Source organism: Rattus rattus, chromosome 1 (genome assembly GCF_011064425.1).
Source record: "Rattus rattus isolate New Zealand chromosome 1, Rrattus_CSIRO_v1, whole genome shotgun sequence".
Lineage (NCBI taxonomy): Eukaryota > Metazoa > Chordata > Mammalia > Rodentia > Muridae > Rattus > Rattus rattus.
Genome location: NC_046154.1, coordinates 125,477,208 through 125,492,602, shown reverse-complemented (window position 1 = coordinate 125,492,602; position 15,395 = coordinate 125,477,208). Strand labels below are relative to the sequence as shown.

At 34.5% G+C, this 15,395-nt stretch overlaps 1 protein-coding gene across 1 annotated transcript in view; it reads left to right on the top strand.

Moving 5' to 3' along the window:
* Positions 1-15,395, top strand: part of Mmp16 (matrix metallopeptidase 16) — a 241,821-nt gene that overhangs the window by 134,300 nt on the left and 92,126 nt on the right. Inside the window, exon 4 of the mRNA XM_032905461.1 lies at positions 637-941. Coding sequence (XP_032761352.1) covers positions 637-941 — 305 coding nt within the window. The remainder of the gene's footprint in view (positions 1-636; positions 942-15,395) is intronic.

The window sequence follows — 15,395 nt, the reverse complement described above, 5'->3', positions numbered from 1 at the left end:
TTTATTCTCTTTCTCGTTAGATTTAAATTCACAGAAATGTGTTAGCATTTTTTAGTAAGTAGCTACTTTTTTACATTTTTTAAACTGAAGAATCTTATTTAAGCAGAGCAGAATATCAGAGACCACAATAACTGAGAGATTTGTTTTAAGAAATAAACAAACAAACATACAGCTTGCTTCAATCTCCCTGAATTGGTAAGAATTCACCAAGAAGTGAGTAAAAATGTTATTACCTGATTGCATAATTACAGTGGCAGAGCTTTACCATGATGGACCGAAAAAAGGAAATTTTTTGAACTTTGCTCAAAGCTGCTGCATGTGCTTGTTCACTTGGCAAATCCTCTATCCTGCTCTTGTCCAGGAGGCAAACTGATTGATCCATCGTCCTGTCTCCCTTTTACCATTCTGCACAGATCTTGTCCCTAAAAGCCTTGGCACATGGGTGTCTCATTGATGATAATGAAATAAACCAGTGTAATGAACAGTGTCTAGAGACTTAATGAAAGTGTATAAATTCTATGTCTATATAATTGTCATTTTCTCTGATAATTCTAAACCAAATAGATGAAAAAAGTTTGCAGCAATTCGAATTGCATATGATAAGCCGCGCTGATTATCATCTTTTCCAACTTTCAGTATAAAGAACGTAACTCCCAAGGTTGGAGATCCTGAGACCCGGAGAGCAATTCGCCGTGCCTTTGATGTGTGGCAGAATGTAACTCCTCTAACGTTTGAAGAAGTTCCCTACAGTGAACTAGAAAATGGCAAACGTGATGTGGATATAACCATCATTTTTGCTTCTGGTTTCCATGGAGACAGTTCCCCCTTTGATGGGGAGGGAGGATTTTTGGCCCATGCTTATTTCCCTGGGCCAGGAATTGGAGGCGATACTCATTTTGATTCTGATGAGCCATGGACGCTGGGAAATCCCAATCATGATGGTAAGTCCCATCATTTCTTTCCAAGATTAATGATCCCTCTTTCATTTTAGGTTGCTCAAGTTTGTATACTTAAGGTGGAGAGATTATATATTATTGTTTCTAGGAAAAGGATCATTGTTTTATTTTAATTGGGCCATGCTCTGAGTTTGCCTCTCAGTCGACTGTGTGTCTATGGCCCCGAACATGAAGAGAAAAGATAATGCTCTGAGAGCAGACATGCGTAGAAACATAGGCAAAGGTACTGATTGACTCCTCCTTGGCCCTGGGGCTTGCCAAGTGCGTCTGGATCTCATTGCCAGAAACCTGGGACGACATGATGGGGAAGAAAATGAAGATCAGTGATGGATAGTGGCCATGTGCACTCAGAGCAATTTACAGGTTCAGGGACACTTGGGGCTGTTCCATTTGTCTCACTTTGCTATCCTTGCGACAACATGAAAGTTAATTGTGGTGTTTCATGGACGAAGTACATTTCTGTCCATCAAACAAGCTGCTGCTTCCAATTAATTCAGATAGTTAAATATTAACATATTTAAGGGAATGAGTGTGAAACTGTGAGACCTTCTGACATGTGCTCTAGTAAGAAAGTTCACCACCATTCCAGGTGGGCCTGTAAGCAGATGGGTACATGCGTATTAGTACTTTATGTACTCTGAGCTAAAATACAGATACACCAAGTTATATAATCAGGATGAGGTATTTTGATGATTGTTTATTTCCAGGAAGAGCACTTTGGTTTTTGTCTATTTTGTTGTTGTTTTTTTTTAGTAGTTACTCTTTTTATTATTTTTTTGCATTCACTTTTTATTTATTTATTTTATAGTTCGAATGCTGCTCCCACATCCTTCTCCATCATGTAGGAGTCTTTCCACTTCTCCTCTGAAAGGGTTAGGTCTCCCTGGGTTATCTTCCCACCCTGGCATATCAATTCTCTTCAGTGTTAGAAGATCTTTCCCACTGATGCCAGTTGAGGAAGGGCTTCCACAGACAATCTACAGCTTTAGGGCTAGCCCTTGCTCTACCTGTATAAAAGCAGTTTGAAAAATATATTTTAGGAAAATAATTGATGAAATTATTACATTGGGTAGATATGTATGTGCTCTTAGAAGGTTATATGTAAGTGTATCTCTAAATTGCACATTTCTCTGTAAATCATTACTTCATGAAAGGATTTATAGTTTAACATTAAAGTCATGAGATATTCACCATATATGCTGTATGCCATTTTCCCATGTGAAATATAGCTGTTTGACATTTATATTGTGGTGCACTGTATATTTTCTATTATATTCAGACATACTATCAGCACCAATTTCTTATTTACACACTTTTCTCCTTGTGTTTTGTCTTTCCTCTATTTCATGAGCAGTAGGACAGGGTTATGTGATCATTTGTCTTGATGTCATCTACATTGCCTTAGAAGCCAACTTCCTGCAATTTTTTTCTCTAACATATCTGTGGGGTGTCTAAATACGTGAGGTGTCTAATTGCTCTCATTGTCTTCTAATACACAGAGCAGTTTGACTGCCAGAAAATACAAGGGAAGAATGAGTTACCATTGTTAAAAAAAAATTAGATATGCCAGACCCATGGGTTCTATGATTCCTTATTCTTCAAAGACCTCAGTTTTATACCCCAGACTTAAACATTCTCCCTTTTCACTCTTGTAAATGGTGGGTCTTCTACAATGGCAATTGCTTCAGTGGCAACTGATAAGCCAATCAAACTCTTACTTAACTCCTCTGATGAATTTATCCTAGCTATGGAATTAAGATTTGTTAATTCATGATAACGCTGAGTTGGATGGATTTTTAAATTTATTTTTCTCTTTTGAGGGCATATAGAGGTTAGAAAGGACATGGATAATGTAAAGTTTGGAAATATGAAACTTACCATCAATTTCAAAGGACAAATATAATCTACATGTTTTTGACAATAAAATATATTATACTGGCTTAAACTTCTAAGTGAATAGCTCTGTATTTTATAGTATTAAATTGAGCTTTCTTTATTAGTAACTTGTTTGAAGACAGTTGGGGTTATGTCCCAGACTTTTATAGAGAGAAATGAAAAGTCCAAACGTTAGAGTCAAACAGATTTGTGTTTAAATGTTAGTTAACTAATCTCAAATGGCCTACAACAAGTTCATTTTAATCTTTATTTTGTAGTTTAGGCTGTAATTGTGAACATTGGGAGTAGAAGTCTTTTCAATGTAAGCTGTGTGTAGAGTATATTTAACTTATTTATAGCACTCTACTTCTAATACTAAAACATTGGCAGGCATAGTCGAGTGTTGCCAGTTGCATTTATTTAGTTTGTGGTCCCATAAATTTAAATTATATAAATATTGCATAAAGATTATGTCTTTCAAGCTGTCTATACTTTCTCTGAAATTGCTAAAATCCTCAATAAAAGCAGAAGTAAATTTTAGGTCTCTGCAGCCCCAGGTAACAGAACATTTCAAAATAAACATGTTTACTCAAATTTCCAAATGAGGTTTTGATTATATGGGGAAGGAACATGTTTACACTAATTGAAGTGATCCCAATATTATAAATGCTTATGTGTTTCATTTGATTTAAAAAGTTTTCCAAGGAACTTGTCAGTATAACAAAAAAAAAATGTGAAATATAGCATAACTAACACTTTCCTGTTAGGTCAGAACATATTTGAACAAAATTATTTAAGAATACAACTTATTTTCTTAACTTATAATATGTATGGTAACTTAAAGTATAATTACAATTTTGTTTTGACATAACCATTCAACTGCAAACTTATACAATATAATTATTTGATATCTGTACATTTAGTTTGAGACAAATACCTTTGCCAGTCAAGTAAGAATTTTGTGCTCTGTTAAAGCCTGAGGGAAGAACTCTGCAAAATAATAATGTTTCAGAATTGCTAGAGATTAAGGACATGTTAATAGGCAGTTGAAAATCAAATTCCATAACGATTTACTGCTTAATTGAAATGCAGGTTCTTAAGCCGTAAGAGCAGAGAAGCTAGGTGGTGTCAGTCTAACGTATTGATCATTTATCATAAGAGCAGCCTTTAGCTTTACCTGTGGTGTCAGTGGATGTGAGAAGAATTCATACAGTTTTGCCTCCTCCCTCCTAACAGCCCATAAGACCATCATGTTGTATCACGGATAACACAAGGAACAATTCTGACATCTTTATTGATAAACTGTCTTTTCTTAAATGCCCTGGCTCCCTTGCCTGGGTTGCTTTCTTTCACTCATTCATAGCTCTTGAGCAGCTACTTGGTTTTGCCTTGGAAAATATGCAAATGAAGAAGCCGTTTGACAAGTGCCTTGCTCATTTTCCACATCATACTGCTCGGCTAATGAAGGCAATTTGAATTCTTTCTACCTGAAAGAGATAAACACTGTCTCTGGCTTCCAGACACTGTAGACCATTGTCTCCTACTTTCTTACCAATTTGTTTATAGTCATGATACCTTTTAAAACACACGGGTCATTAATCGTATTACCCAATAATTTTATTAGAACATAAAAGGACATTCACATGTGTATGCATTTTTAATAAAATTTGTTGTCATTTTCAAATTCACATTGTGCGTCTGAAAAAGCTGAGCAGAGGCATACTAATTTAAAGGAGAAAATATTTATCTAGATAGGATTTTTAAAATCTATTTATTGCCTAGTATGTCAGGAAATTTAACTCTAGCCGAAAGTTAAAATTTATTTAAAAAATATTAACCTACTCTTTTTGAAACTATTATTAATAATAAAGATTTGGGTACAGTAGTCAACCTAAAATCAAACACTATACCAATCACTTCTGAATAACCAATTATCTAGTCCAATAAGAAGATATCAAATCAATCACTCTCAGGAGAAATTAATCATGCATGTAAAATTATATATTATCTCATTATGGAAATTGTCTAGAGACAGGCAGGATTTCATTGTGAACAAAGATTCAAATCTGATAACATGAAAGCACATTGCAACTGCCAAAGAAGGAAGACTTGTTTGGCATTAAAAAGGCTCGACTTTGATATCCATCACAGTGTTTTTGGGTGTGTGTTCGCGTGTGCGTGTGTTACAATAACAGTTTATTGTTCGTAAGCACAGTGTCCATTTTAAGAGTAATCATGATGATCAGCATTGACCAACAAAAATGGAGCGGGCATAATTGTAATAATTAAAATTCATTGAAGATCAAAACTCTTAAATCTTTTGTTATTAGATAGAAAATGAGTAATTTCTCTTTCTAACCCTGCCCACTGATGAATTTACCTTCTTCTTTGAGTTTGCTTACATGGGTGTCTTCATGATTTGATATGTCTTTTTGATTGGTTGATTTTATGAGTATACTGTAGCTGTCTTCAGGCATACCAGATGAGGGCATCTGATCCCATTCCAGATGGTTGTGACAGTGCTCTTAACCACTGAGCCATCTCTCCATGGTATAGTCTTATACTGACCACAGACGTCAATGAGGCATTGCTTTACAGGCCATACAGAGACACAAGTTCTTTACCAGAAGCAAACCAAGACTTTAAATCTCTTTGTGATTTTGTGTGTTCACTTCTGAACTGCTACTTCTATTTTTTCATTTCTCAGAAGACTGTAAGCTTTTGACTCTGTTGATGAAGAAAATGTCATGTGACAAATGAGCATGTATGAGGACGCTTGTCAGTCAGTCTTCAGTTTGTGAGAATGTTATCCAGCGTTGTCTGTCCTTATATTTCCGTGGACAAGGAAAACAGTTTCTGTAACTATGTGGTAAAAGATCGTAAACCATCCTTAACATGGGACTACTTACTGACCTGTTAAATTCTAAAATTAACATATGAACACAGTTTTTAAGTATGGTTTACTAAAATATGAAAAGTTTTTCATTTACGAAGGTGCTTCTCAGCCTTGTTTATAATAACCAGAAGCTGGGAAGAACCCAGATGCTCTTCAACAGAGGAATGGATACAGAAAATGTGGTACATCTACACAGCGGAATCAGCTACTAAAAATAATGGCATCATGGAATTCTTAGGGCATTATTTGTTTATAAAAGTCTCTTCCTCATTGCTAGAATTAAATTTATTATGTCATGTCTACCTCAATTAATATACTTATAAACTTATACTTACATTGCATTTGTGAGATAAGAAGCAGGTATTCTGTCAAAATATTTCATCAAAAACAAAGAAAGACTGAGGCTCAAACACTAATGTAATGTAATTTATTTTCCAAAGTTGACTTGGATGCCCACATTCACACAATTCTTGTGAAAACTATGTGTCTTCATGAAGAGCTTTACATGTCAGATCTATAAATGACATAGTTAATATTTCTGTGCAAGTACCACAAACTACCTGTAAATCCAAAGTCATTCACATTGCAGAAGCATTTCAGAAAGCTCACAGGTTTAGAATCTGATATTAAATACTAAATCTGATATTCACAGAACCTTTGGTTAATTAATTAACCAAATTGCTTAACTAAGCAATTAACTAAGTTGCTTAATTACAATAAATCTTCATTTAAATGTTGTCATTTTAACAAGGACTTTGCTTCCATCAAACCCCCTATGAAAACTTCTTTAAGCTTGGCTTTAAATGGAGTCTTTATCCTTAAGTATAGGTGATAATCAATAAAGTAAAGAAAATTTTCCAATTTAGTCATGATTAATGACTAAAATAATAACACAAAAATAATATTTTCTTTGGGACAATAATGTAACTGTTTTATGTTCTTAATGATTAAGAATCAAGACTGGATGTATAGCTACATTGAATTTGCTTGCCTAGAAAAAACAAGGCTCTGGGTTTTTTCCCCAACACTGCCAAAAATATCAAAAATGCAAACAGACTTCTATCTTATTTTTAACCTTTACTTTTTCACTATTATAAATTTTATACACTTCTGTTTTAGTAAATCATTTTCAGAGTATCCCATAAAATCTATCTTTGGAACAGAAATTATTAACCTGGTAATATTATAAACCTCAATCAATCATGCAGATGTTCTTAGCCAGTACTTTCCAAAATATCCACTGAGATGAAACAATATGAAGACAAGAATAAAAACTATGATAAAAAGACCAGGTTGAGTCTCACATAGTGCTGTCAAAATAGAAGGGCAGAAGCATGAAACCAAAGAAACTGTGTGTTAAAAATAAAATCCTTAAGATAGGTTTAATTTAGAATGAAACAAATTAATAAAGCAACAATAAAGTACCATTCACTAAGTCAGAAGTTGCCCCTGCTTTTCATATGAGAGTACTTATTGTCCTAATACTATTATAAAAGTTGGAAAAGATAATGGGAAAAAAATAAATTTTTGTACGTATAACTACTTGGATATTCTTCTTTGAATCAAATTACCTGTCAACTTAATGCTGCAAGCTCTCTTTTTTGTTTAATTCTATTTTTTATTGGATTTTTTAATTTACATTTCATTTACATTCCCTTTCCTGGTTTACCATCCATAAAGCCCCTATTCCATCCCTCCTCCCACTTCTTCTATGAGGGTGTTAACCTCCCCAACCAACCCCTTCCTGCCCTGTCATTCCCCTACACTGGGGGAGGGAGAGTCCAGCCTTGGCAGAACCAAGGGCTTCTCCTCCCATTGGTGCCCAACAAGGCCATCTTCTGCTACATATGCAGCTGGAGACATGGGTCAGTCTTTGGGTAGTGGTTTAGTTCCTGTGAGCTCTGGCTGGTATTGTTGTTCTTATGGGGTTGCAAGCCCCTTCAGCTTCTTTAAACATTTCTCTAACTCCTCTAATGGGGATCTGGTTCTCAATTCAATGTATTTAAATATCTTCAGAAGATATCTTAATCACACATGAATCTTCTACCCTTGAAATCTTGGTACTTAAGGATCCCTCAAGTCCATATATTTAAAACTTGCTTACCAGATAAAAATCAATGGAAGATTATAGGACGTTGAAGAGGTAGGCAGTTTTTATTGTCCTGTAAGTCACTATAAACTGGGACATGGATGGTTTCCTAAATAAACAGTGCCATCTGCTCGATCATTTGTTTCATAGCCATGGAGTGGATGTTTTTATTCTTTCAAAAACTCCACCTGGATGTATGGAAACAAGAAGGCTAATCAGTCACAGGCTGACACATCCAAAATGTGATGCAAAACTTTCTGTATAAGTTCATTACCTTAAATAGCTGTACTGTTAACAGAACACTGAATAACATAATAGTTATATAAGTCTGGGTGTACATGTTATCTTTAGTATAATGTTTATGGTTTTAAAAGTTCTTCCCTTCTCCTGAATGACTTTTATTTATTTTGAATAATTTAGTACAAGTAATTCAAAGCACTGACTTTCCCATCATTTCCTATGTCTTTTAAGACTACAATTATCGGTTTTTCTTTCTAGTTTGTCTGGATTTGTTTTGAGCAACGGTCTCTGTATGCAGTCCAAACTTGTTTGTACTTTATTGTTTAATCCCAGTTGGCTTTGATATTGTTACCATTCTGACTCAGCTTTCAAACTGATAGAATTATACGATTTAACACCATGCTCATTATTGGAACATCTTTAAGCATAGTATAAATTATTCTTCCTCTTTATCTAATATAGTGTAGTATCATTTGATGGCCAGCTCACTATTTGTCATTATAGCAAGTTAACCTGTCTATGAATAGAATTCTGTTTGACACTCTTTGTTTAAAACAGAGTCATAGAAGTATTTGTCTAATGAATGTGAATATTTTAATAGAGCTTGACACGTGGCTAGATAAGTTTTAAAAACTCTGCAACCAGTTTGCACTTTGCTACTATATATGGGTAGGGATTAATTTACTTTGATGATATTAATAACTATGGAGTTATAGCAAGCATAAGAAGTCATCATAGTAACAGTGTTCCTGAATACCAAGAGCAGTTAGGTACCATAATGAACGTAATGCCCCTGGGTTAGGGAGATTGTTGTTGTCTCTATGTGGCTGCAAACAACAGAAACTTAATCATTCAAAACTACCTAGCAGCTTATTAAAACACTTTTTCCTGTTTTTACTTTGACTGACATGTTTAAATATAAATCTAATTTTGCTTAATTCCATATTTTTTAGTACTGAAAAAGATAACATTAGTGTGCAATATTCATGTACATATGTATTTTCTTTAGTGTTTATTAGCTAATTTTTTCTTTGTTTCTGTTGGGCAGTAATACTAAATTATTTTTATTAGGTTAAAGGAAATCATCAAACAGAAATGAGTATGAGCTGTGAATCTCTTACTTCCCCTCTGAGTCACTTGCAGGCAAAGAGAGAGGGCAGACTGTGGATTTTCACGGTGAAGAGTGGGGATGTTCCTTTCCATTAGACTAGGGGGTTATCCTCCACTCTCCGTGGAACTCTATTTTCATTCATATGTTATTTTCTTCAGCATTGCAGTGCATTTTATTCTGCACCATTAATGATTTTAGAATAATTGGGTGGAGCTGGTATGCAGCTTTGATTCACGTTATTTTTTGGTGACTTTTCAAATATATATTCTCTTAAAAAGTCAGAGTCCTTAGTTTTCCCTATTATAGTATATAGAACAAAATCCTTAAATTGTTCAAATCCAGATGCTTGTTTAACAGACTATATTTTATCTATTATCTTTCTTAAAATTCTACGATGTGTGATAGTTCAATTCCTGAATTCTTGTAGCAACAATGATTTCTAATCAAACTGTTATGAAGTAATCTTAGTAAGGTAAAGAAGTTTGTAATAGATACTAAAATACTTTCAGTATTTTAGTTATATATTCAATATCTCAAAAATTAATTAAGAAAAATTACATCTATAGTAGAGGCAGAGGCCAGATTTATTTGATGTTCTAGGTGACCATAATTTACTAAATTATAATTTGAGTTTAAGACACAGAACTTTAGTGATAGTTCAAAAATATGTGTCAATTAGATATTTGGCTATATTCAGGTATCTCCTTTAATTTTCTAACTTATTTGTTTAGAATTTCATACATGTATACAATGAAATATGATCATTCACTCTCATTACTCCCTCCATATCCCTGTGGATTATTCCCAATATATAACCCCATGATCTTCATGTCTTTCTCTTTGTGTTGATATGTTTACTATTTTTATAACTTACCAAGTCCAATCATTGCTGACCATAAAACATATTCGTTGACATCTTGTACATTAGATACTATCTATGATGTTTTAATTGTTTCAGAGTTTACCATCTTTTGTAGGAAACATTGGAAAATATTTGTACTATATCTCTCTAAACAACGAGCTATTCTGCTTACTCCTCCATAATGAGTATAACACCTTCCTGTACAACAGTTAAATCATGTCCATTTTTATCCTTGAGAACACTTAGATACTTAACAAAGAATGTTTCTTTAATGCGGCACATGGTGACTATGTAGCTGAGACCATACTCATGAACCTCAGCAGAAATGAAATAAAGTCATAGTCAAACCAGTGTCCTGATGCCCATGACACTTGCTCAACTATGAATAGTTAGGTCCTGTTTCAGATGTAGGTATCCTATGTCTTAAAGTCTCATGAATGATAGAAAGCTAACCTCTAGCACAATTAGAAACTGCTCTGTTCAGGTTAGTTGACAACCTCAGCCTTGGGAGCTCACAGAGACTGAGCCACTAAACAGGCACACACACAGAGTGCACAGGCTTCTCTGAGGCACCCTCACATCCGTTTGTATAACAAAGGACTGTCTTGTCTAACCTCAGTAGCAGAGGATGCCTAATCTTGCAGAGACTTGATAAACCAGGGGGAGGAAATAAAGGAGGGGCCTGTACTCTCAGAGGAGAAGTAGAGGGAGGATGGGGGAGAAACTCTGGGAAGGAGGACCTGGAGGGGATGCAGATAGATAGATAGATAGATAGATAGATAGATAGATAGATAGATAGATAGATAGATAGATAGATAGATAATTATTTTTCAAAAAGAGCTCTGACTCCTCATGAACCTTCCAGTTTATAAATACCTTTCAACATGTAAATGGGGAAAAGGCAACTCAATATAAAACCATGTAAACAAACAAGCATGAGGGAAAAGATGTGTATATATAATCAGACAGTTTTAAATATTAGTCATCTGGGGCATATACATAAAATGATTGCCTATAGTAATTATTCTCTAGAATAATTTGAAGTGATCGAAGCCCAATACTGTTCTGGACAAATTGCACATTGCTACATATATTGTATCAAAATTTTATAAAGTATTTCACTATTTTTGACTGTGAGAGATACCATTTTTTCTCCTGAATTACTCTTTATGCCTCTTAACAATCTAATTAAATTTTTATTTATTTAAATACCTTTTAGTAAAATCTCCAGCTGGGCTTCATTAAAAAAGAATACTAACATTTTGAGCAGCATACAGACAGACATATTCAATAATCAGGTATTTCTTGTGTGGTGTGTGTGTGTGTGTGTGTGTGTGTGTGTGTGTGTGTGTGTGTGTGTGTGAGCGCACATGCATGCAGTGTTGGTTCTTGATTGGTACAAAGATACAGTATATATAGTAAAATTCTTCTTCCCATTCTTGAAAGGCTCCAATTTATTTCAATAACAAAAAAGTTTCTCACCATTAGGCTGTGGTCAGGATGTATTATTTGAGAGAATAATAAATAAAAAATAAAATAAGTATAATTATAGACCACCCTGAAATTGAATACGTTTTGCAAAAAAAAATCTAGGTACAGTCACATGGTTACTTAAATGTATTCAGGAAATGAGCACATAGATTTCTGTTCATGATTACCAACAAGAATCCTGCTGTTCAATCATAGTAATATGATAAAATTTTATCTAAGGCAGCTATGACAAAGGAATTAAATTGCTCTATTGTTATCATTGCCCTATGTTTATGTATTACGTACACTTATATGATTGTATGAATGTATATATATTTGTATTTAAAAGTGTGCCTGTTTGTATGTTCACCACATATATGCAGTACCAATGGAAGCAAAAGAAGTCATTAGGACCCATTCAACTTAAGTTACAGACCATTGTTAGATGCAGTATGGGGCTGGGAATCGAGCCCAGGTCCTTTGGAAAAACAGTAACTTCTAGCTGTTGAGCCACCTCTTTAGCCCACTTACTATATTTTTAACCTGGGCATAAGATTAAATATATTTTCATTGTTTAATGGTCATCAGTGATATGTCTTCAAGAATTATACAGTTTAATTTCATATATTTTACATTACTTAGATGTTTCCATAAATGTATTCATGAAATTCAGTTGAAGAGCATGGTAGTAGCTTAAAATAGCTAGCCATCCCCCATGGTTGAACTCTCCCAAAGTTCTCTCCCATTCTTTCTACAAAGAGAGAAAAATGTTTATGTAGTGTAATAGAAAGAGAGCAGTGAGCATGGTAGTAACAAAGAATTGTCTGCTCTTTATTATTATTATTATTTATTAATTAATTTGTATGTGTGTCCAGTGTATCTATGCCATGTTTATCATGGACTCTAACCCTCCTCCTACCCTGCCCAAGATATCTGCCATTGTCTTCAAATTTTATAACTTCTCTTTTTATAACCAACTGGGCCCAAAATGAATACAGCCCATATGTGTGTATCTCTGCCTTTCTCCCTTCTTCAGATGAAAATTTTCTCTTCTTTGTTAGTAATCATGATTATCACTCAGGTGCTAAACCCAAGAACATTTTAAGGTCATTTCTCTTGTGATATCAGTTTTTCTTAGTTTCTGTTGTTAAATATGTAGTTCTTGTAAGTTCTCTCTACTTATACTTTGTTATGTTATTTCAACTGCTGCACATATCTTTTTATGAATTCTTTCCCTAATGTGCATGTTTGAATGTCTCTCATAGGCTCATATATATGAATCTTGGCAAGGTTGGCATAACTCTCTGGGAAGGTTTATTAGGTGTAGGTTTGTTAGAGAAGATGGGCTACCAGGGGTGAGTCTGAGATTTCACAATGCATGCCATTCCCATTTCCTTGCTCTCTTCCTTGTCTCAACATGTAAGGTCTCAGTCACTGTTCTAGTAGACACATGCCTGCCTGAGTAATGCCATGTTCCCAACCATTGTGATAATGGACTCTACTCCCCTTTGGAACCATGAATACCCAAGCTAAGTGCTTTCTTTTATAAGTTGCACATGTCAAGGTATTTTGTCACAGTCATAGAAAAGTAATAAAAAGATCTTCCACACTTCCCTAAATATTGAGTGACTAGATTTATTTTGTTTTATACTTTTGTCTAATTTTTCTGGTTTTGGTTACATAGTACATTTTTGCCAGCTTTATACCACGCATTTGGATCATATTCACCTACTCTCCCAACTCCTTTGAAATCCACCTCCCTACACTGCCTACCCATGGTTGTGTCTTCTTTAGATACCCATCATTTCCAATTTATGTTTCCCATATACGTGGTTGTTCACCCTTTGGCTTAAGCACAGTTGACTTACTTGTCATCTTAAAGAAAACTGCCTAGGCCTTTCATAACAGCTATGAGTTTCCAATAGCACCTTAGATAAAGGGTGGAACTTTGTACTGACCTCAGCTCATCCAGCTGGGATTTTGTCTGGGTTGAGTTTCCATCATTCTTTAAAATACTCTCAAGGTGACTGTTAGTTTGAGTGTGCAGCTGTTAATTGTTTCTAAGGGACACACTTGCCTTGTAGTCTTCCACTGCCAATGCCACTTTCCACTCTTCCTACCACCTATTCTAATTTATAATACGATTCTAATATATTTGTAATATAATATTCATAGTCTACAATAATCTCTGAACCTTGAGAAGGGAGAGGTATGATGTATATGTTCTATTTTGGACTGAGCATTCCATTGTCGGTTTCTCTCATTGCTAGTCATGAGTCTCTGTGCTAATCGTCACCTACAACAAAAGAAGCGTCTCTGTTGAATGTTTAGAGATGCATTAATTTATGGGTATAAGTCATTTAGCTTTAGCTTAGTATTATATCTGTAATATTATATCAATTTATAATATTGGCATGTGACTTGGTTAGCCACAGGTTCTTGGCCCAGTAATTATATCAAGGATGGATTTAATCTTGTATAAATAGACTTAAATACAACCAGAATCAGAACCAGAACCTGTAAAATTATTCCCAAAATGTTCATGCAACAGAAGCACGATGAACATGTCTTGCTAGAGCAATCATTATTGTAGATCAAAGAGTACATATGATTGACCTCCTCTAATAGCATATCTAGTATCTTCCATTACTACAAAGCTACCCAGGATATCGGTACAAGTTTAAAATAATTATGTTTTGTGACTCTAATATGTTCTATTTCTAGCAATAGGGCTTTATTTTCATGTCCTGAACAATAACCAATAAATAGCATTAATAATAGCGTGTAATGGTTGGGGACTTTATGGATCTCCCTGCCAATACTTAAAAAGTAGCCACCCATTTGTGTCATTGGAGATTCTCATATGACTTTTATGAAAAGCTTTCATTTTATTTATCATTTCCCCATATACCCTTCTCTATCATTCCTTCTTTTGCTATCTTTTCATCCACTGATATGGCATAAGTTGCTTCTACAATAAGAATTTATTGAAACCTGTATTTTTTTCACTTGTTCTTTTGAACTCCAAATTTAATTTCTACTTCACTAACCCCATATGATTCTTAAAAGGTATAATTTTTAAAGTAAATTCACCATGTAATTATAGCAGATAGATTTCATCTTTTCTCTATATATATTTTAAATGTACCACCATCACTCTCATTTCCAGAGCAAAAATTGGATCTTTATCTGAGCTATTTATTTGTGATTGGCACATTTTCATAGTCCTTATCTTAGTACTTGGCAGCAAATTGGTCTAAAATTCCTCTCTCTATCTCCAATGATGTTCACCACATACCACCTATGCTATTCTACAGTGGATCAGCCTTATTCTCTCTTTAATTGGTATTTTTCTTAGGTTATACCTGCTTAACATACTACTACTTTGAAACAAGACTCATTCTCACTATAAGTTCATTTTAAAAACGTGTGTGGGGGTCCTAATCTGAGACTTCACTGACTTATTCAAACTTTTATTTTAGAGAGTGGAACCATCTTAAAACTTAACTGTGTATCTTTTTGTTCTGAGAAATGTAGGCTGATCCTGGGAGCTTAACAGAAGACATTATGCCTCCTTCTGGTGATAGGATTGGCATCTCTGATTTAGCACTTTGGGCTTTTTATTCTGTTTATCACTCTGCTGTGTCAGAGTAAGCTCATTGACAATCAAGGCTGTGTGCTTAATCTGACTCTCAATAGACTTTTGCTTAATGAATAAATGCATGTAATGGAATTCAGTGTGATTGAAATAAACTTTGATTGGAAACTTGTAAGGGACAAGAAAAGATTAATAAAAAGAACTTTACAAGGATACAAAAGAAGAGAGTTCTATAAAGAGGCAGTGAAACCATAGTGAGATAAGCTGTACGCTCATTGTTGAAAAAGGAAAGTCTTTA